The sequence below is a fragment of the Corvus moneduloides genome, chromosome 1, assembly GCF_009650955.1.
Source record: "Corvus moneduloides isolate bCorMon1 chromosome 1, bCorMon1.pri, whole genome shotgun sequence".
Lineage (NCBI taxonomy): Eukaryota > Metazoa > Chordata > Aves > Passeriformes > Corvidae > Corvus > Corvus moneduloides.
The window spans coordinates 134,899,093-134,921,258 of NC_045476.1; the positions used below are offsets into that span (position 1 = coordinate 134,899,093).

The 22,166-nt window shown below is 41.8% G+C and overlaps 1 protein-coding gene across 5 annotated transcripts in view; it reads right to left on the bottom strand.

Annotated features, from left to right (window-relative positions):
* TPD52 (tumor protein D52) overlaps positions 1 to 22,166 on the bottom strand; it is a 41,757-nt gene that overhangs the window by 6,509 nt on the left and 13,082 nt on the right. The window contains exons 1-5 of one of the 5 annotated variants that reach the window (XM_032128104.1): positions 10,133 to 10,594; positions 5,000 to 5,115; positions 3,245 to 3,393; positions 2,241 to 2,342; positions 1,182 to 1,208 (exon numbers count right to left, since the gene is read on the bottom strand). In XM_032128104.1, the coding sequence (XP_031983995.1) occupies positions 1,182 to 1,208; positions 2,241 to 2,342; positions 3,245 to 3,393; positions 5,000 to 5,115; positions 10,133 to 10,304 (566 nt within the window). In that variant the 5' untranslated portion in view covers positions 10,305 to 10,594. Of the gene's footprint in view, positions 1 to 1,181; positions 1,209 to 2,240; positions 2,343 to 3,244; positions 3,394 to 4,999; positions 5,116 to 10,132; positions 10,595 to 22,166 lie in introns of those variants that run through there. The other 4 variants (XM_032128130.1, XM_032128113.1, XM_032128122.1 and 1 more) reach the window with 4 other exon arrangements.

The following is a 22,166-nucleotide window of genomic DNA, read 5'->3' on the forward strand; positions in this document are numbered from 1 at the left end:
TCTCCCTGAGCAGCACACCAACAGTGCAGACTTCTCTGGTACTGTTACATTCCCTCCCAGTGGCCCAGTTTCTGATAAAGAGTACTCAACACCCACAGAGCCACTAACTGGAGTAATTAGGACACTCTTAAGGTATTCCTGAAGTGGAAGACAGCTCTGAGTCTGTGCTTGTCCTTGTCCAGTGCAATAGTCTAATACTAATTGGGGAACACCATAGTCTTAAGGTAGAGAAGTGACTCCTGTTAAGTGAGCAGCTGAGCTCTGCATCCAAAACTAAGAGAAGTCTTCCAGGTTCCCATTGTCTCACTGATGCTAAAGGGGACATATTTCAGACTGGCTGCTATTCTCATACCTGATCAAACTGAGCTCACTTCAGAGTCTGAGTTCTCATCCTGTGATCATCCTTCTCATCCTGAGCATCCTGTGCCTCTGCCCATCTCCTCCCCTGGGACAACAGCTCCCAGTTAGTACTCTAGGAGCCAGATCCCAACATCTTTGTAGAGATTCTACTGCTGTCTTTTGCACTGCTCCTTAGTGGGGGAGTACAGAAAAGATTAAGTCAGGCTCAGGTGTGCATAGATGGGCTGAGAGGCAATGGACAGAAGTTGTTACACAGGATTTTTAACTGCTGAAAACACTGAGTATTTGCTTAGATCAAAGGTAATGTAGATGAAGTAACTAAAATACTGGCGCTGCTAAAGTAATCAACTCAAGGACTGTTTCACTGGACAAACTATGAACAAAGAATGTACAAACTATTTTACATTTAGACTCTAGTAATTTAGTTAGAGTCACAATGCTGAACAGCCATTGTAATAGACACAAAAAGGGGGAAATCTCTATACTCTGCCATGGCACAAACATTGTACAGACAAAGGAGGAATCCTGCATGCCATTGACCTCAACACCATATTCTGTCTCTTGACAAAAAACCTTGCAGAATCATTTTAGTGGGTTTCTTTCCCACAAGGAAGAGAGACTAATTAATTATTATGTATACTCAAGATTTCATGTTCTAAGATAGTTACCAGGTGAACATGAAGAAACACCTTCCCTGACATTAACTAACACTGGAGAAAAGAAGAAATTACCTTTTACAGACAAAACTTTAATTAAAAATTTTAATGGAGACAGTCTGACTACATGCTTAGTTTCAGAAGCAATTCTTGTGCCCACCTTACCTAAAGGAATGTGAAAATGCCTGTAGTCTGCACAATGCCAGAGTAAGCATTAAAGAGAGAAAGGAAGTTCTGATAAATCTGAAGAAAAATAAGTAACTGTGTAGCTGTACTCAAAGTGTTTACTCACTAGACTTCAAAAAGCAAGAGGTTAATGGCATCACTTTCGAACGGCTGATTTTATTACACTGCTTCCAAAGCAGCAATATTCTGTGAGAACGTGTGAATTTCTATTTGCCCAATAATTGAAAAATAAGTTTAAAAACAACAAATTACCTGTGGAGATGAATAATTGTATAGGCTCCAATACTAAGAATTATATAATCAAGGAATTGTAGGTTGAGCATTTGATTGTATTGCATCCAGCAGGACTTTTGCAAGAAGCTCAATATGGTTCTAAAAATGACTGTCAGACTTACCTAATGTGTATGAAGGGCTGTGTCATTTGGCACAAAGTCAAAACATGTTGCATGCCAACAGTAGTTAAGAATTAAAAAGTGCCAACAGTCTCTTTAAAATGTAATAAAATCAAGCCACTTCTATGAGGCAGAACAGCTTAGAAATAAATAAATCACACCTGGAAGGAATCGACACACAAAACAAAAAACCCAAACAAACAAACAATCAAATAAAAACCAAAAATAACAACCAAAAAAAAAGCCAAACAAGAAAATACAAAAAGTTAAAGATACTACTTGTTTAAATATAATATTCCACAAGCTGAGAAAGAGAGCAAAAATGCTAGTGCTATGTATATCCCACAGAGGCAGGCAGAGACTGCCACCTGCAATCACACCAGAAAAGTAAGAGCAGCAGGGGAGGTGGTAGCACACATTGCTTCTCTCGCCTACGTAAAATACACACCACAGAACTGCTCAGCATCAGTGAGGACGTACAAGCAGATTTTGCAGCAAGTCTCTTACCTCCCCTAAAACAGTTGCTGAAGGCTCTGGATAGATTAGCTTTTAAAAGCACTAGGTATGTTAATAGCATAAATTTATTGCAGTGATTACCCACTTAAATAAAAAATGCAATTACTTGGGAAAAGGTAAAGAAACCTACCTGACATCTTCAAATTTCTTGGTTATGACTGAACCAACAGAAGAAAAAGCAGCAGAAGCCTTCTGACCAGCCTGAGACAGGGTTTCTGATGTTCTCTTGTATCTGCATTCAAAAAAACCATTTAGTTTTTAGTTATTTTAATAGAACACATAAGGAACCTTTTAGTGTGTGTATATTCATATCAAATGCAGAGGTACACTTCAGCTTTTGGGTCTAATGAAAAACCTGCTTAAGGCATTATTTTGAGCCTTTGCAGTCCCTTCTGGCTACAGCATCTCTGCCACCTCTGACTTCAGACCTGGTTCACCAACATGCAACTACACTACCCCACCCCTAGAACAGATGCTATCTGCTATTGTAGGATTTAGTAAAATATAAAGTAAACTCACACAGAAAACACCCCAATCAACAAAAAAAAAAACCAAACTCGAAAAACACAAAAGAAAACAAAACACCAAAAAACAACACTATGTGCACACACACTGAAAAAGGTCTATTTTTTGTGCCGAGTGTCTAAATTCTTGTACCACACAGTTCTGTCAATAAAATTCACCATAAAAAGTTTGAGGTACATCTTGTTACATTCTGTGTAGTCATTAGTTGCAGAAGGTAGCTTGCTCTAGACCTTAAGCTAACACTTGTGTTTGGCAAGAACAGTAACTGTGACTTCATACTCTTCCTGCATGGGCTCAGTTTACAACAATTTCTGAGGGTGGAAAAGAAGGATATTCTGTTGGACTTAGGACACCTTGGTATCTCAGATCTATCAGACAAAAAAAATGTGTTAGAATAGCCCATATTTTGGTCATTCTTCCTTCACATGAGATATGGCTAGCAGTGTTCTTCTTTAAAAAAATAATCTGTGTTAATTTACCCAGAGAAGTTTTAATATAACTTAATTTTGTGTTATTTATACTCATTTCACAAGAACAGAGTGTTTAGACATGACACAAGATCTAAACAGTTTTCAACAGTCTAAACAATCATGATAAGCTGGTACATACGCTGTGGTTGATGTAACATCTTGCCAGCTTTTGGTAATGTTCTGCCTTAGTTCCTGTAGTGAGTTAATTCCCAGCTTTCTCTTGATTTCTACTAGATGCTTCTCTTTGGCAGCTAGCACTTGTGAGAGCGTCTGGATTTCCTCTTCCACCTGTGGCAGGAGAGTTGTTAAAAAGTGGTAAACAGTTAACAAGCAATATACCCAACCATTTAACTATGTATTTCTTTTAAAGCGTCTAGTAGACATCAGTAATGGGAGGGCTAACAGAGGTTTTTAACATTGCCTCACAGTCATTCCTAAATACAAAAAGAGAAATGCAACATAGATTACAAGAGCTAGTGAGAAAGTAAACTACCTGCAGCTAGCTCTGTTACAGGAATATGTACAAGGAAGTTGCTAACTAGAAGACTGTACAGTTAGAAATCATTACAGGTTGAAGATTTTTCAACCCGAGACAATGGCCAAGCCTGTATTCTACTTCCACATCAGAAGAGATACCAGTGTGTGACCAGTATCAGGAAGCTGAGCATATCTGATCCATACACAAATTTTGTCTCCTTGCTTCACCAGAAAGGTCCTTTTGTGGCTTAAGCCAGCACCTGTTGACTGGATCCAGCCACAGGAGTGCCTTCCCCAGAGCAGGTGTGGAAATGGTGACAGACTGAGCAGTCAAAACCCACACAAACATAAAACACACAGCACCTGCTCTGTAACTAGAAAACCATATTGTTTGTGTATTTCCTTCTTTATTCAGATGGTCACTTAAGCTTCTCCTAGAAGCATGACCAGAGATGTCAGCACAGTTCTACAGTGCCATTCTGTAAGCTATATAGAAGTGACAGAGGCATTAAAGCCATGTGTACAAAGGCAAGGGCATACCTCCAATCCTGCTTCCTCATCCAGGAAAGATCACCCTAGTTTAGAGTATTAGGCTGCCCACTCATTTAAGCTCCTTACAGCTCCTCATTGTACTCCTTACAGTATCTTCAGTGCACCTTTGTTTTGGATATCTGTCCGAAGTCCAGTGTGACATATCCTAGCAGGACCAGCCTACCCTCACTATCTTTGGCATGAAATGATACTCAGGACTGCCAAATACAAGAATGTATTACATGTGCTTACTTCACAGCTAACCTTTGTTCGCCAACCTTAGGCTTAAGTTAGTGTCTTTCATAATGGTCCTAAAGTCCCACAGAGCTATTAAAGAAAAAAGACTGGCTGCTTAACAAAGCTTGACTTTGGCATGTATCAGGCTTGAATATTTGCGTGTCTGTCCTTCAAAGAATGCTACTTTTTCTCACTCTTAAAAATATTCTGTTATGGACAAGAATAGTAACATGGTTAGACACTAGCAATACAGTGCCTACACAGATACTACTACAAAGCATTCTTCATGAAAGAAACAGCTTTAGCTACTCCACACCAGTTGAGACAAAACTTGGGGTTTGGCTTCCAACCACGTTCTCTTTGACTGCTTATTTACCCCTTTCTCACTCGAGAAAAAAATTAAAAGGTTAGGTATTTATGTATCTTGGTTTAAGATCTGTACATTCAGCACTCACAGCTGAATTTCCCATCACTAGAACTGGCTGTTCTTTTCTCCTTGACACCCTTCCTTTCTGTGCAATACACAGAAGTGCCAGCTTTAGACACTCACAGAATAACTATGCAAAGCATTAACTGTATGTTCAAAGATAACATTATCCCAGATTTTCATTATCAAAACAAGTTTAAGAGCTATTTGCAAAAGAATTACCTTGGCAAGCTCTTTTCTTAGCTCATCCTGTTCTTCTTCTGAGAGTGTTTCTGCCATACCGACTGTAGCAGCAGCATCCTCTCCAACCTCAGGTATAGAGTCACTCCTCAGCAGCCCTTGAGATGAATAAAAGTTATTCAGATTATCACGTCTGCCAAGCAGCAGCTAACATTAGCACACAGCTCTTTTGTGCCAGTGCACAAAAAAAACTTGTGAGAGAACACCAAAGTCATGCTTCCCAACTACAGGGAGGAAACCAAAGGCATTTTATATTTCATTCTATCAAGCTGTATTAAAACTCAATATACTGACAACTGCTGCACTAATAGGAGACTGGAAACCTGTTAAGAATAACACATCCCACTACTCTGTGAGAGAAACCAAGGCGCAGAATGCTACGTCCCAGCCAGTGTTTCCTACACAACCCTGCCCAGGAGTCTGTGCACACTCTGGTATCTCATCCATCTGGCACAGGAACTCCAGAAGCGCTGGAGATGCTCAAGGCCAATGCAGAGGCTCCCTCCTTTACTAGTCTCCGGATCAGAGTTAAAAGTGTCCATTCTGAGCACACTGGGTGCAGCCACGAGCAAGGTTAACAACAGTGGAGAAAACTACTGCACTGCAAGTATGAACTCTTCCTCTGTACCCTGCTTGACCTCTCTGTCCCTAGTAACTGGGACCACTGTGGCTAGAAGGTTGCAGGTATCATGGAACTAGAAGTAAACTGCTGGTTTACATCTGGACCTTAAGACAGATGGGAAGCCCACAGACAGAGCTCAGGAACAAAAGGCTGTTGCTTCAAAGCAGGGGACTGCTGAGAAGGGACTGATAACAATGTGCATCCACTCATACTGCTGCCTCTTCCCCTTCCAAATCCAGAAACCAATACTCTGCTAAATTCCTATATAAAACACAAATATCCCTATGATCTTCCTCAACTTTTGCTTTCAGGGCTTCAGGGAAAAGAAGGAGGATGATATTATTTGTATTACTTTGATGCACTCACTCTAACGATTCATCTTTTCTTAGTCCTTAGTTCTTGCAGTAAGATAATTTTAAACACCTTTTAATGCAACAAAATTTCCAGCAAAAGATTTCCCATTTTGAATCTTTGTAGCTGACACTTAAACATAAAGTTTGCCAAAATCAAGGAATTCTGTTCTAAATGCAGAGAGACCAGGTTGCAGGGAGACTGCATGCTGGGATGGTTGTGGATTCCCAGAACTAATTCTCTATGCAAGAGGTAAAACAGCTTTACAGATAATAAAAAAAGAAGTTAAATAAAAATCTTAAAATACAAGATGAAATAAATCAGGATTGTTTGTTAATAAGGAGCGAGGAAGAGTGTGTGTAAATACGTACATAAGTACATCATTCATCTAAGTTGAAGACACATTAAGTAACGTTTCCTATTAATCACTATAGTAATTAACCATCCAACCAATAAAATTCCATTCTCATTTCAGCAGCTTCTGCTGGCACTCCATACTATCCTTTGGTCTGGGAATCAAAAACTCATTAATCACCACTATGATTTTGCTGTGAGGTTTCATATCAAACAGCTACATCACAATCAGCTGAAAAGTCAGGGGGAAAAAAGATTCTGTGAGTCTGTAATTAGTTGTAGGCATTCTATAAAACAGGCTCCTAGCAGCTGTCAAGCCAAAAAAAAGAAGAAACTTTGTTCTTGATCAAATTACTGAACTCAGGTAAAGCTCAGTTCCTCAAATTCTTTCCAATACAACTCAGTATGTCGTCTGCCTGTATTTGTGTCCAGAACACTTGCCTTCTAGAAGCACACTGCTACATGGACAGAACTTTTGTAAATGCTGTTACCTGTCACCACAGAGTGCACTGAGAAGGAAGCCTACAGAAAGAAAATTAAACCTCATTCTGCATTTATTCATGAGATCTGTGCCACGTTTTCCCTGAGATTTACATGTGTCTTCTACACAATCATAATGTAGATCCTGTGAGTTTCCCAATACGCTATTTTCTGTCAGTTCTTTGAGCAAGAACTTCGAAGTTCTAATGCCCAAACCAAAGCACAGCACTACAGCACCTCAAACAAAGGATTATGGCTCATGTCTCACAATCAGATAGATAACTTTTGTTTTATACATCAACATATTTCCTTAATAGTTAAGAATGCCACACCTTTTCTGTCAAATAGTTATTTAACCTCTTAATTACATATACCTACCCTGACGGAAAACTAACAATTTGAACTGCATTTCTCCCTGATACCCTACAACTCCCCCGTATGTTCACCTACGACTCCTGACCTTGCTCTCATCTGCGGCCCTTCGGGGACCACTTGCTTGCCATCACAAAGCCATTTCAGAAAGTTTGCAAGTACCACGCTGGCTCCAAGAGCATTAGCACAACCAGCTGAAAGTCTGTTCAATCTGATCATGAGGAGTCATCTGGATTAAATCACCAAAAATAGATCAAGTGAATCCACCGGTAGGAAAACGTGCTGGATTGTCTCCTGCAGCAACAGCTTCTGTCTGGGGAATGTACCTTCTCTTTTGAAAACTCATTTTTTAAGATTGTTCTCCTTCTCGCCTACCAAATGGAATTTAAAGCACAATGCTAAGAAGCAAGGGAATGATATCTCCTCCCCTTCACATTCCTAGAGTTTTTAGGGAAACGGGAAATCACTGCTACTCAGAGTGCTCCATACCTCACCCTGCACATCTGACCATGCCTTCCTCTCCTCGCCTCCTGATTCCCTCCCATTTACTACTTTTTTGAGCTCCACATGAAGTATGCTAATGATTTCCCATCACTCTTCATTCTGGCACCTCCACTCTCTCTCCCTGTCACTGCTCATCTCCCTGTTTGCTTTGCTCCTACTCCTCAGTTCAATACCTACAGGACACAGGGTTCATCCATGCTATAGGTAAGGCTGTGCTGGGCCGTCTGACCAAGGAGCAGTTGTCTACACAGCTAGCAACCCACAGACCTCCACAATGGGGTGGCTACAACACAAATGTATCCCATAAACTAGGCCTGACAGCCAATAGGATCCTGGCTTTGAAAAAGCTGCCTAAGGAGACGTGCACAGCCCATCTTAGATCTTTCTATGGGGTGTAGGGCAAGAAACCAGGAAATCAGTAGTCAGCCAACAGATGGAAATGCTTTGACTCAAACTATTACTAAGAGACTATTTCTCATTTGTGGTCTTTTCTTGCCAACAGGACTGTTGCTATTATTATTTTAAATTGTTATGTAAAATCATTATTACTTTCAACTTGTTACCTTTTGTTATCTTAGTTGTCTTGCATCATTAGAGTTGTGAAGGACTTAAAATTCAGTCATTTGGTACTCTGTTATAACCAAGTTTAACTGAACATTTCATGTCTCTTAAACAGAATAAAAAATCTATTTGGGGGAAAAAATTGTAAAGACTTAGATAGCATTGAGAAAACTTACCTAGCTTTAAGGTCAGTTTTTAGGTCTGTATTTCTAAGATTAACATATTATCCCAGCAGTTTATTAGATCTACTTAAATGAACCAAATAAAGACACGAGCAAGTTAGTTGATTAGGACTTCATGGATCACAATCAGGGAAATGGCACTTAAGTCCCTATTATTCTGCCAGGGTAGGCAAAGCATCAGAGTAATTCAATTAACACTCAGCTTTTCTGATTTGGGGTTTGCTTTGGCCAGTTTCAATCCAAGTTCATGCTCTATTTTGACCAGATATTCCTACCTCCCTGGCCTGAATTCAGAGATCAGCAGCAAACAGGAGCAGTTTAAGGAAGTATTTGTCATTTCAGATGAGCAGCCTTGGGGTGGGGGCGGGTTAACCTCCACAAAGCTTTTTTTTACACCGACATGTTCTGCATGCGACACTCAGAATGAGCATTGTGGTTATCACTATACAGTTGGCAAAGCTAAAGAAAAAAGGTTCTTGTTATAGTTCAGGAGAACAAGCTGTTGCTAGGTTATAAGACCACTCCAACATTTGAGTAACATACAGTACTACAGAGCATATTTATTCTTCAGTATATAAGAAAGATCAGATTTAAGTGCTTCCCATTTATCTCAGTGAAGAAGCCAAAGTGAGACATATTTCTTCAACCTGGGGGGAGCAAATTCTTGAGCTTCTTCCAAATGCTAATTAGATATTCATTCAAAGCAAATGAAAAAGAAAACAAAGCCCAGCAAAGGCTGGTGGTAATGGTGATGCATCATCACCTGACACAGAGAGATGCTTCCCCTCTCCTTTAGAAAAGCTGGGAGATGCAGTAATTGCAGAAGTGAAAGCTGACCAGTATTTCCCAGTAGCCCCTGGCTCATCAAGTTCACAGAGACGGTTGTTACAGCTCACACAGAGGTTCCCCAAGAGATGCATGTTTCTTTAAAATTTTAAGTAACAAGCCCATCAAAAAAAAAAAGTTAACACCTGTGTAACTTTGTTTTGCCATACCTGAAGTAGGTCTAAGATTTCTTTATTTAAAATCACTTTGGAAAATCACATCTGGCAGCAAGGAAGGGAAAGGAATGACAGTAAAACCAGACTAAGATGTGTTGGGAGGCACAGCTATAGGTGTTCTGTACAACAGAACAGGTTACCAGCTAGAAACTCATAGGGTTAAGCACTAGACAGATGCCACTGCAGCACAGCACAGGGCAGCCCCAGTGAAGTTAGTATCTGCAGGTGGAAGGTTTGAAGCATTTTAAATGCTAGGTAGAATGGAGTAAAGGCTTTAGAGGGCATTTTTGTTAATCAGTGAGATTTTCAGTATTATGGCAAAATCAGACTTTAGACTATCCAGAGCTCTGAAGTCCTAGTAAAAATGCAATTTCTACCTCCCCCCTCAATAAATCTAATAGTCAAACTAGGCAAATTATTCCAATCTTGAAGAAGTTGCCGGTTTTGTTCCTAATTGTTTCTGCCACTTCATTTTCCCTCAAAATGCCTTTCTACTGAAGAAATAACAAATAATGTAAAGCTGGTAAATGCCTAACACATGAGATATTACCTACACAACACACTGAAGCTAATACACTTACGAAAACTAACAGAAGGCCAACTTTCATAGATTTTTGAGAAGTTTTACAGATATTAATTGCTAAACATTTCATGTAGAGATTTTAAGAAAGGAAGAGAAGGAAGTTACCAGACTTTGTCAGTGTAGGTGATCCAGGTGGAGAAAGGTTTATGCTAGGCGACAAGTAAAGATAATTTCTGTTCACTCCAGCATTGAAATCAAAGGGCGATTTGTAATCCTCATATAGATCCATGCCAGACAGTTCAGAGCGCGCAGCCATCCTCCTCTTCCACCAAAGCATTCATCTTTGAATGGTGACCCAGACAGCAGGATTCAGAAACCCTCCATTTCTTCACATGACACTCACTGTGCCTCCTCACAGAATTCAGCTCTGCTACATATGATAGAGCCATCTAGCAAGTGATTTCTTAGCCATCTTGTAGCTGCTGCTGTTTACATGGCACAAAGTTACGTTCCTGTAAATTTGTAACTGAGACTGTACTTAAACAGACCGTTCCTTTAACAAACATTCACAGTGCACCACTCATGGCTTCTGCAAGAGCCTTGGTGCTCTGCAGAACTGCATCAACTATTTTCAATCGTTTAAATAAAAAAAGGTCAGCTGACTGCAGCTACACCAGGATATCCTTAATCTTCTAGGACACAAAGGGATTACTAGCCGTAATCTATCCTATATACCATCTGTGTTGGACTTTTTCCTCTGATTAATGGAAAATTTTGCGTGCATAGCTACTTCTCCAGCTGCTTCCACCAGTGTAATAACCACTAGTGAGAACACAGTCTCTGCTGCCCAGGTATCACACTGTAGTGTGAGTTCAGAATAGGAGAGAGCAGCACTCCTCTCTGAAGGCTGGGCTATAAACACCACCTAGGTTTATTGATGAACGTTCTAATGTGCATTACGATTTTTGCTCATGAGGCTAAATATATCTGGGTCTGATGAGTTTTGAGGGTTGGTTTTTTTTTGGGGGGGGGGGGGGGGGGTGGTATTAAATATTTACGAAGTGCACTGCCCTATGTCCTTGGTGCTTCAACCAGCATTGTTTAGAGCAGCCAGTAATGGCAGGAACCGGTAATGCATCGCCTGAAATGTATTTATGTTTTGACACATATACCATAAAGAAAGGTCAACTTACATAAGCCATCTGACTTCATGCCAGGCCTTTAAGATTCAACCCTGGGAAGCAGAACTGCTTCTTACCTAAAAGAGGCACTCAGCACAGCTTTGCAGCACTTCACTACTTACTTTTTTTTTTTTTTTTTTTTTTTTTATTTCAAGATCAGCTTCTTTCACTGAAAACACAAGCTTACTAGCAATGTAGATCACTTTTCTAGCTAAGCAATACTTCCTCCCAAACCCCACACCTTCACCTGGGATCCTCACTGCAGTCTGCACACAGAGGAGCATAATCAAATGGAAGTTAATCTTTTCCTGCACGGTAAGGACAGAGCTGATCAGACATTATTCCAGAGAAGTGAAGGAGCCTTGAAGCATACCAAAGTCAAATCTGAGCAAAGTATTCCCCGGGCATATGAGAAGAAAGCACATCCCTTCTGGAATTTTAACTTCCCATTTCCACTGCAGTCAGTCAGTGGGCACAGGAACAGACCTTACAGCTAATTAAAGAGCAGCTCCTTTAGGCTACAGACCTCCATTTGCTTCTGGTGCAGAGTACCTGCAGGCTCACAACAATGAGAGTTGCTGGAGCCTGAAACACAGGCCTCTGCTATTTTCCAAACCCACTGAAAAGAAGAAAATAGAATCTCCCTTTGCATTTCTGACACATGGCTGTGGCGTGTGCCAGAAATACTGCAAAGTTCACCTGGCAAAGGTCAAAGCTTTGGTCACTGATTCTAGTGAAAGCATCCAGAGGCAGCAGAGAACTGTAACACAGCTACAGTAATAATATGCTCTATTAACCAAGTCTGTTAATATGAATACCTACAGATTGTGCTTCGTGGCTTTCCCTTGTGTAACTCAGCAGTCAGGGGCTGCCTTCTGTGCAAAAGGCTCAGGCAGTAGTTGTACTAACTGGGTTAGGCAAAATGACAAGTTTTCAGGTGTGGCACACGAAGAGCTGGGTGTTTTCTGCCATCACTCTCCCGACACAGAAAGAGAGAGAGAAGAGGAGGCTACACCCTAGGACTTTTTCCCAACCCTAGATAATAATTCAGTTTAACACCAGTCAGTGCTATCTGGCTACAACTAGCTATTATAGCAAAAAGAATCCCTTATGAAAAATCTGTTGATTCCTGCTAACAATCAAGAATACCATTTCCTAGGCATTTCCTGGAGCAAACATTACGTTTTTGTCTTTTACAGGAAATTCCTTACATTCAGATTTACCCCTTACCATCCATTTAAAAAAATCTGGTATTCTTCCTACATCTTTATAGCACAAAAGGTGGTTTCATGTCCCTAGAGACATTTGGATTGCCAGTCTCAACCACCAGCCTGGCTTGCCACCCCTACAGACAGAAGTGTGTATGGGCCAAACTCTTCAACACATCTTCAGCGTAGTCAGAGACACATACAGGACATGTCCCACTGCTGGAATATACACTTGGCTTACAGGGAAGATTTGCTGAATAACAAATCTAAGCCTCCACCTGAGAGGCTGAATTCTGTTTGTTCTGGCTTACGCATAGCCTGAGCACAAGACCAGAAGTCATCCAAGACAATCTCTAGTTTTTAGAAATATTACAGAAATATTACTGTCCTAAGGTCATTGCCAGGAGAAGGATATCATGCAAGCGCTCCTTACTTCAAGTTACCCTCCTTGCTCAGATTAATGTCAATTATAGTGGCCATACAGATGGGTTGCTATAGCACCTCTCAAACACATCACCTAACACATCAGCCTCCTGCTCTCTTACCTGCTAGAGTTTACAGGAGTGTTTCTCCTCACTTGTTCTCAGGTACAAATCCTACCTGGTGAGGAACGAAGCTGTTTTGCTGAACAAGCTTCTTCCTCATCACTTAGGGAAGTTTGATGGTCTTCACACTGAAGTACAAGTCAATCCATCTGTAAAGAGAAAGGACTGCAGTCCACCCTTTCAAACCTGCTGAAGGACAACTTGTAGGCCATCATCCCTAACTCATCCACTTCAGGATCTAGTTTTGAGAGATCCCCTGCCAGCCATAACAACCATTTTATCTGCTTCTTCCCCAGTAGTTCCTAAGCACATCCAGAGATTCAGGGCAGAGCAAGGCAGCACTCGCCCTGTACTGCCTAAGGCCAGTCTGAAGAAGATAGGTTCTGCTAGCTGTGGTGCATTTGGAGGAGGAGGAATGAATCTCTCTCCAAGGGATTTTCCAAATTCAAGTGGTGGCCCAAGGAAACAAAGCAGGATAGGTATGACAAACAGCAGCTTCACAGAACAAAAAAGTAAGGTTTTGCTCTGCAGTGTGAAGCTTTTGGACCAGTTTAGCAGCTCTTGATAGTCACAGCAATCAAGATTTCTCTACACTATGAAAACAGGCTCATTATGAGGCCTTGCTAAAGGGCCCTCCCATGACCAAATTATCCTGCTGTACCGGCTTCCTCTCCACACTAATTCAGAGCACATGAAGCTGGCTGAAGGTGGAATTGAGGCTGTAGAGCCATACCCTAATAGATGGACGCTGCCTTCCCAGGGCAAGACACACACGTTTCAGAGCTGAAACTTAAGTTTAGGCTTCTGTTACATGGCTTGGAGTAGTTACTGTGTATCCTTGAGTATCTGCTCTTTGCCCTGCATTATAAATTCAGTTTTACTGTGTACCTTGGTTGTTATTGCAGATACCAGATGCAAGGCAGCACCTGCAAAGATATTGAAGCCTAAAGAAGGAGCTGTTTCAAAGACAAGTAGCAGTGGGGTTTTGCTTACTATTCAAGAGATTAAAACTGAAGATTTTGCTATTCCAGAACAAGTACTCATTGCCCTTAACACCTGAAGATAACGAAGAGGTTAGTACTTAAGTCATCTATGCCATTTTAGAAGCTGGTGTCTGAGAGACTGGCACAAGGTAGATGATACCTTCTGTCAAGGATGCTTGAACCAATTACTGACAAGTTCAACTGAATGTCACAAAACGGCTCAGGAAGGCTTGGCAAGCCTCAGCAAAGCATTACCATCACAATTCCCACCATTAATCATGTTGTAATCTCCTCTGTTAAGGTTACAGAGTGTACTTAAAGCTTTCCCAGGTAACTATTTAGCATTAACAATCAGTACAGATTGTGCACCTCATGAATCATAAGGGAGGGAACTCCCTCCACAGCTAGAAAAGCTGTTGAATTTGAGCAAACACTTTTCACCAGATATTTGCCTGCTTAGTCTCAGGCATGGTTCTTTCTTCAGCTAGCCCCTGCTACCCAGGTCTGCAGCTTCCTCCTTAACCCAAAGCTCTAGCAACAATTTAAACAAGGCAATATAGTATTAAAGCACTTCTACCTTGATGGCAAGGCTAAGATGTTATGGTAGCCTTGCAGAGAAGCTGCTTTTCCCACATACAGGTCTAGCAGAACAATAGTTTGTTCATACATGGAAACATTAGATCCCTCCTTCCCTACAGAAACCAAACCCTGATCAAGCATGAATGAGTATCACCTCCAGGCTTTGAAGAAACTGAGCTATGTATTCAGTAGTGTTTCATACAGTTAAACTCAGGAAAGGCTACCACTCATGCCTCAGGATTGGAGGAGTGCAGAAGCTACCCTAAGATGATCTAAACAGTACTTTGGAAAAAGCTATCAAAATAACCAATCCACAACATCTACTCTGAGTTCTGCTGTTACATAGGCACCTTCACCACATTGAATACCCCGTGTTTGTGTCTTGATTATACCCAGAGCTGCCAAACTTGTGCATCACAGCTCACACTTTTGGCAAGGCTATCATGACTCCAGCACTTAAGCAAGCAAAAGAAAATGGGGGAAAATGAGGGGAAGACTTTGTTGACAAAGAGGGGAAAGAGGTGCAAGAAGCACTTGCTCTTTGGGGGGCACAGCAAAAAAGATTCAGTCTCTTATTTCAGGGTTGCCTGTTAAGATTCAACTGCCTTCTCAGCCTATACTTGGTTTGAATTTCATCTTCTTCAGTCCGCTAAGAGGCAAGATTGACAAGAGGCCTGCCAGAGAGTGTGTCTGGGGCAAAGACTTCCAGCCAGGCAGTCTTCCACCACCCCCATCTTTCCCAGGTAGATCCCAATCAGGCAGCAACAGTCAGGCTCCTCTCCCCACTCCAACAGAGTTTTATACGGCATAAGCCATTTTAAGAGCCATAAAGCTACTTAAGCATCTTAAGCCAATCTAGATTCTGTAGCATCAAGTTGATCTTCAAAATCTTGCCAGTTTACAGACAAGTAAAGCCTTTCAGCACCTGATCTGAGGCCTTAAAACTGCATTAAGAGAAAAAGATATTGTGAAGCAATAAGACAGAAGCCCGAAGACTAAACAAGCCTGAAATTTGTATATTAATTCCCACACTGTGCTCTCTCCCCTTCCTTTAACAGCAGACACTTCTTTCAGTCCCCTGAGATTTGTGCATGATAAGAACGGAGCTGCACAGCTACAGCAATTCCTGAACAGCACCGCTATAGGCTTCTGCAGCCCCGTTAGCAATGGTCAGCAGAATGTTGCTGAAGGGGTTAAGTATCTGCTGTCTTCTAGCAGGGTACAACTCAACACCACAATATTAATCTCAGTACTTCAGCCTCCCCCACATGCTTTCTCTGGACAAGCTCTGCTTATACAACTACATCATTCAATAAGGTTTTTTGTACAGAAATATCTTCTCCAGAATTTTCTTTAGCCTAAGTGCTGCCTTCACTTACTCTTATTAAAACAAACAAACAAAAAACCCAAAGAAAAAACCACCACCAACAACCACTACCTCTTAGAATGATCAGTATTCTGCCACGACATACCTCCCTGCAACACAAACACTTTCAAATGTTACAGGTGAGGATCACAGGCTGCCAGTATTGCTCTTCTCTTAAACCAAAGTCTCAGCCCACAGTATTTCAGACAGCTGACGCATGTCTTGGCGAAAGCAGCAGTTCTCTTCTCTCAATCCAATTATAAACTCAGACTAATTTCCTGAGCTCTTGTGAGGGAGTAGATCCACACTCCAGCATATTCTGCCACTAGACAAACTGATACTACAGTAAAATACTTAACCCGTTCATATCAGACAAAATTCTCTATATTTGCACACATTCTCTACTACCTTATAAATGTTTCAGCACTTAGAAAATTAGGCAGAAATCCCTGATTTATGACAAAGTTGTGTGTCTCAAACAGTGTTCTAAGCAGTCACGTTTCCCAGCTCCAGCAGTAACAGGTAAAAAGCTTTCTGACTTATGGAAAGGGTCCAGGCCAAAGGACAGAGTAGCACCCCAGAACCAGTGATCAGAGTTTGCATTGACTTTGGAAAAGTCAGATCAAACCCTACAAACACAGAGGGGCACTTCCAAGTGAGATTAACAGAGTCAAAGCATCGCCAGGTAGATTTTAGTTATTTAGTTATTTTAGATTTAGTTATTTAGATTTAGTTATTTTACTTCGGCCACTTATCCCAGTTATGCTGCATTCTCTATAGACTCCAATCCTTCAGGCAAGAGACTGACCCTGTCAAAAATGTGAAGAAACAGTGCTGAGCTGCAGCTAGATGTTAGTTGGAAAAGATTAGGAAGAAAAGATTGCAGTGCAGAAATGGTATTGTTTCAAGCAAGGTTTTAATATGTAACCTCACAATCTAACTAAGTTTTACTTGAGTGACTCCGATTGGAGTGACTCCCTGCCTCCCTCGTAGGACAAGTCTATTTTTCTGCACTCTTAAAGCAAACCTCCCTCTTTTAACACAGAATCCCAGAGCCTCCATTTCTGAAAAGCAGCTCCAGAAAAGTCTGCCAGGTACCAGGTCGCAACACGAAATCGACACTGAGGTTTTAAGAACAAAGCAAATTTGATTATGCATTAAGCTGAATCACATATTGTGAGATCTAAAAAAGAATCATCCAAAAAAGCATCATCTGTAGTCTTAGCAGTACCTTAATAATACCGACAAAATCTTCAGTGTTTGTGGTACACAGCAGCTCCCACCATGTTACCAAGTTCATGCCTGCATTTGGCGTGGCACAGAAATTCCATCATTTACTATAAAGGGCAGAAGTACAGAAGCAACCAAGCAGCACACAATTTGATGCAAGCAACACGGGTTTAGGGTAAGTACTTCACAAAATCCATCCTTGAAGATATTCAAAAGCTATCTGGACGTGGTCCACAGACACGGATATCAAGGACCAGTCATCTTTAATATCTTTATCAATGACACAGAGTGGCATCAACTGCACCTTCAGCAAGTTTGTAGATGACACAAAGCTGAGCTGTGCAGGTGACACATCAGAAGGACAGGATGCCATCCAGAAGACCTGGGCAAATTCAAGAAGTGGGCCCATGAGAACCTCATCAAGTTCAACAGGTCCAAGTGCAAGGTGCTGCACCCAGGTCAGGGCAGTCCCAGATACAAGTACAGGCTGGGAGAGGTCTTGAGAGCAGCCCTGCAGAGGAGGACTTGGGTGGATAAAAAGCTGGACATGAGCCACCAGTGTGTGCTTACAGCCCAGAAGGCCAAATGCACCCTGGGCTGCATTGACAGCTGAGTGGCCAGCAGGTCAAAGGAGGTGATTCTCCACCCTTACACTGCCCTTGTGAGACACCACCTAAAGCACTGCATCCAGCTCTGGAGTTCTCAGCAAAGAAGGACATTGACCTGCTAGAGCCGGTCCAGAGAACGGCCACAAAGACGATCTCTCAATGAGACATCCTACAAAGGCAGGCTGAGAAAATTGGGGTTGTTCAGCCTGAAGAAGACTCCAGGGAGGCCTCACTGCGGCTTTTCAGTACCTAAAGGGGACTTGAAAAAGAGGAAGAACAACTTTCTACACAGGTAGATAGTGACAGGACAAGGGGGAACAGTTTCAAACTAAAAGAGGAGAAATTTACATTAGACATTAGTAAGAAATTCTTTTCTCAGAGGGTGGTGAGGCACTGGAACAGGTGACCACAGGTGAAGTGGTAGATGCCCCATCCCTGGAAGTGTTTGAGGCCAGCTTGGATGGGCCCTGAGCAACCTGATCTAGTTAGCAGGTGGCATCCCTGCCCATGCCTGGGGGGTTGGAACTGGATGAGCTCTAAGGTCCCTTCCAACTCAAACCGTTCTGTGATATGGTCCTGGGCAACCAGCTCCAGGTGGCCCTGCCCTAACAGGGGTTGAACCTCCAGAGGTCCTTCCCACCTCAACCATTCTGTGATTAACACAATGGCTGTAATAAGTCACAGGCAGCTCCCCCAGATTCTCCAAGGATCTTCCAGGGACCTCTCTTCTTCAGGAACACAAGGGGTCCTGGCACCCTGTCTTAGGGAAGGTCTGTGGCCTGTCCTTCATCTTGTGAAGCAGATTTGTAAGTATCTACCTGCTGACAAAAAATAAAGTTCAGTTTTCTCCCACACTTTCTAAACTGAGGTATGGACAGAGACTTCACGGGAGACTTTTCACTTCCACACATCTCCCCAGTGTACAGGAGTATTATGACAGCTGACAAGCAAAGCAGAAGCCTTTGCAGCAGTAGAGACTACCTTGGTTTCTGGTAAGAGACTACAGGAAAAAGGTAGCTGACCAGTTGGGACAGATTCTGGGAGGGGGAAAAAGTCTCCTGTATTTTCATAAAAGGGACAGACTTACACTTTGCTCACTAAGTGAATAAGCAAGCAACTTTTTGGGCTTGACATGTGACTCTAGACACAGAAGCAGCTCTTGGCAAGTACAAAAGCCATCTACTTCCCCCGACACCCCTTCTTCAGGAGGGAAGTGCCTCTGCAGTAGGAAGAGTTCACTCTTGTACAGAAAGAAAAAGCTGAAGTAGACAAATAAGCTACCAGTGTCACTGAGCTAAAGCTGCCTTTCAGCAGGAACCTGTCCTCCTTTTACCCTTTATCAATTGCATGAGCCCAAGAAAACTAGGCTCAAGTTAAGTCATTGAATTCCCTTCTCCAACTCCTCAATTTATTTTTCATCCATTCCAGTGCAGTTTCCTTTACTCCTCCAGCAACTCTCTCTAGAGCATGCTCTCAGGTTCCCCTAGCAAAGCTCCTCAGTCCAGAGGAATGCTGACACAAAAGCTTCCAAACACATGTCAGTTCATCTACAGATGTCAGCTTGCCCTTCAGTAGCACTGGGCGAGTCACTTCTGCACTCAGGGCACAGTAATTTTTAGCACAACCACACAAATTTCCTCACAAATAGTCAGAGGACAGTAATCTCCAGGTGGGCTTCCACAAAGGATGCACATAACACCAAGAGGAGTGACATTTTTTAGAAGCACTGCTAATTTTACCACACACAGGTTACTGGTTGTATGGTTAAGGTGCACTCCTGCTGTAGCCTGGCACCTAATTCAGCTATCCATGATAAAGATCAGCTGTTTGCTTAGCAATAATGGCAAACCACCAGTTTTTTTCCCTTCTTAGGACTTGACTAAGTAAGTTTACGATTTCGACTTCTGCTGTCAAACAAGTGTAATTGCATAAAACTTTAAGTACAATTCCTCAAACACGGCCAACTGCAAGTAGCAAGCTGTATAGAAATCCTATTAACATTTTTGCTCTTGGCTTATCTGAGAGCATACTGTGAAGTATCTGTGAAACTGTAAAACTCTGCCTAGTCAGCAGCAGCAGTGCACTAGTATGGTAAATACACAGACATATATGCCCCAGAAATGTCTCAGGTCATAAGAACCTGCTCCTGATCCCCCTTCTTCAACCAGTCAATTTACACCTTTAAACCAGTAATGGGTTTTGCTACAAACCCTTCAGAGAACCAGGCCTACCACAAGGTACCTAAAAGCTGGCAGTAGACACCAAGCCCGTTACAGCTTTTCCAAGCAGCTAAGCCCAAAATGAAGACAAGCCCTGATTATTCATCTACATTTCTCACACTGCAGCATTTCAGTGCGCCCTCCCAAACTTAAGAAAGTAAGACCTAACAAAGGAGTGTTAATGGCACACCACCAGATTGCTGGTATGAAGTACCTGTGCAGCAGTTCACTATTACTGGGAATCTCTCACTTGAAAACCCAGAATAAGTTGTTTTGTTTTCCCTGCAGCATCAAACGAGATACATTACCTACTCCTTTATAGTCCAGCACTTTACCAGTCACCCACTCAACTGTGTGGTGCTTGAAGCATCCTGTTCCAGATGGAGTGTGGCTGCTGCTTGCCCATACTGCTAAATTCCATATCCAGCTGGGCAGCACCAATTCCTACAGTGCTTCCAAACTGATTCAGAGCAATAGCTATCACTACTTAAAGGATCTTGGACACATCCTGCCAGGGCTGCAAATTGGACAAACTCAGGACGTCAGCTTGAATACTTCTGCACTGCTGTTAATCTCATTTAAGAGATGAGGGAGAATCCTGCAACTGTGCATGCAGCAACCAGCAGCAATTCATTAACAAACCAACTGCAATGACCAGCTTTTTTTCCTAATATAATGCAGATAATGCACCTACCTTTAGAATATTATGACCACTGAAGTTGCCATTATATTAATAAGTACTCCGAGATTTTATCCGATTGATATGTCCTTGACTGACTTTTAATGCTGCTTGAGCTGAGTAAATCCTGTTAAGAGACATTTGCCCCTACTCCAAGTCACACTAGGACAGCAAATTAAATGAAACTGTTAGCCTAGAGAGATACTGCTGTCACATAAATCAACAGACAATCATAAAACACTGATCACTCCAAAAGCTGAAGGTGGCAAAGAAAAGGGTCAAGAAAGCTTGTCCAGTGATGATTCCACAAAACGATATAAAGCTTTAAAGGACTTCCAGGTCCTAGAAAACTTGAGCATACCCACTTCCATCAGATCAGACTTTGGACAGAGATGCCACTTTTTGCTGCTGGGTGACATTACAGGCAACCTGTATTTCCTTTTTTAACAACCTACGCAGGTTCAGATCACAAAAGTACTAATCTCTCAAGATCTCCAAGCAATATTAATATATTTATGCACAATCTAGTTGGGTCCCAGTCCATTCTACAAAAAGGGAAGTTTTCCTAAATATCAGCATGCTTGGATAAGCATCCAGGTTCCTCATTTATATTTTGCAACAAAGTAAGTCAAATGAATTTAACCACTCATTTTACTGAAATATATGATAGTGAACAAAACTGGAAAGACCTATCTAATGAACACAAAGGCAGGCATTTTTCCTGATTCTGGTGCAGATGACATGATGGAAACTACAGCGGGAAGAAAGAAGTGCAGGTTTGAAGGACCAAATTTTGAGGTATTTTGAGGTTCAGCTCCAAAAGAGAGGAGGGGGAGGGGAAGCGGTGTTTTTTAGTTTTATGTGGTTTTGGTAGTTTGTGGTTTTTTTATGTTGGGGCTTGTGGTTGGGTAATTTTTGGTAAAGAAAGCACGCCTCCACTGATTTTAGAGAGTAGCTGCTCCAGAACTGCACTGTTCCACAAGTTGCCTCCTCCCAGTGTTTGACCTGGAACAGAACATCAGTGCGAACTCCAAGAATAAAGCTTTACACTGCTAAGTGAAGTCTAAGTTTAGCATCACTCCCTATTGCACAAGCTAATCCACCACACAGCCTGTTTCACCACTGTAAATGTCAAGCAAAAAAATACATATATTCATAGCCATTCTGAGTACTGGTCATGCTCTAGTTTAATGGATCCGTTCTGTTTAACAGATTAGTCTGGTAAACTTTTCAAACTTTATGGTTAAGGACTGCTCTAGCTGGTGCCCAGTAGGTTATTGTTACATCAGGTTTGGCACACTACAGCTCGGCCATCAGCACAAAAAAACCATTCAGAATAACTCAGAGCGTCAAGAGCTATGAATAATGCAACCCACAGTTTTTCATTCTGGTAAAAACTGTATCAGGATGTTGAAGAGGTGAAAGTCGAAACACTGCCTTGCGTACTGCTAGTCCTCAGTTGTCAATCCACAAGTGTGTCCTGTAGCAGGGAGCTGTGATACAGCATTATTACTAAGAAGCCATCACATCCCTCAGAAATGCTGCTGGCACCACCTTGCATGAAGGGCAAACAAGGCTTCTCCAGTAACATTACCTCGGAG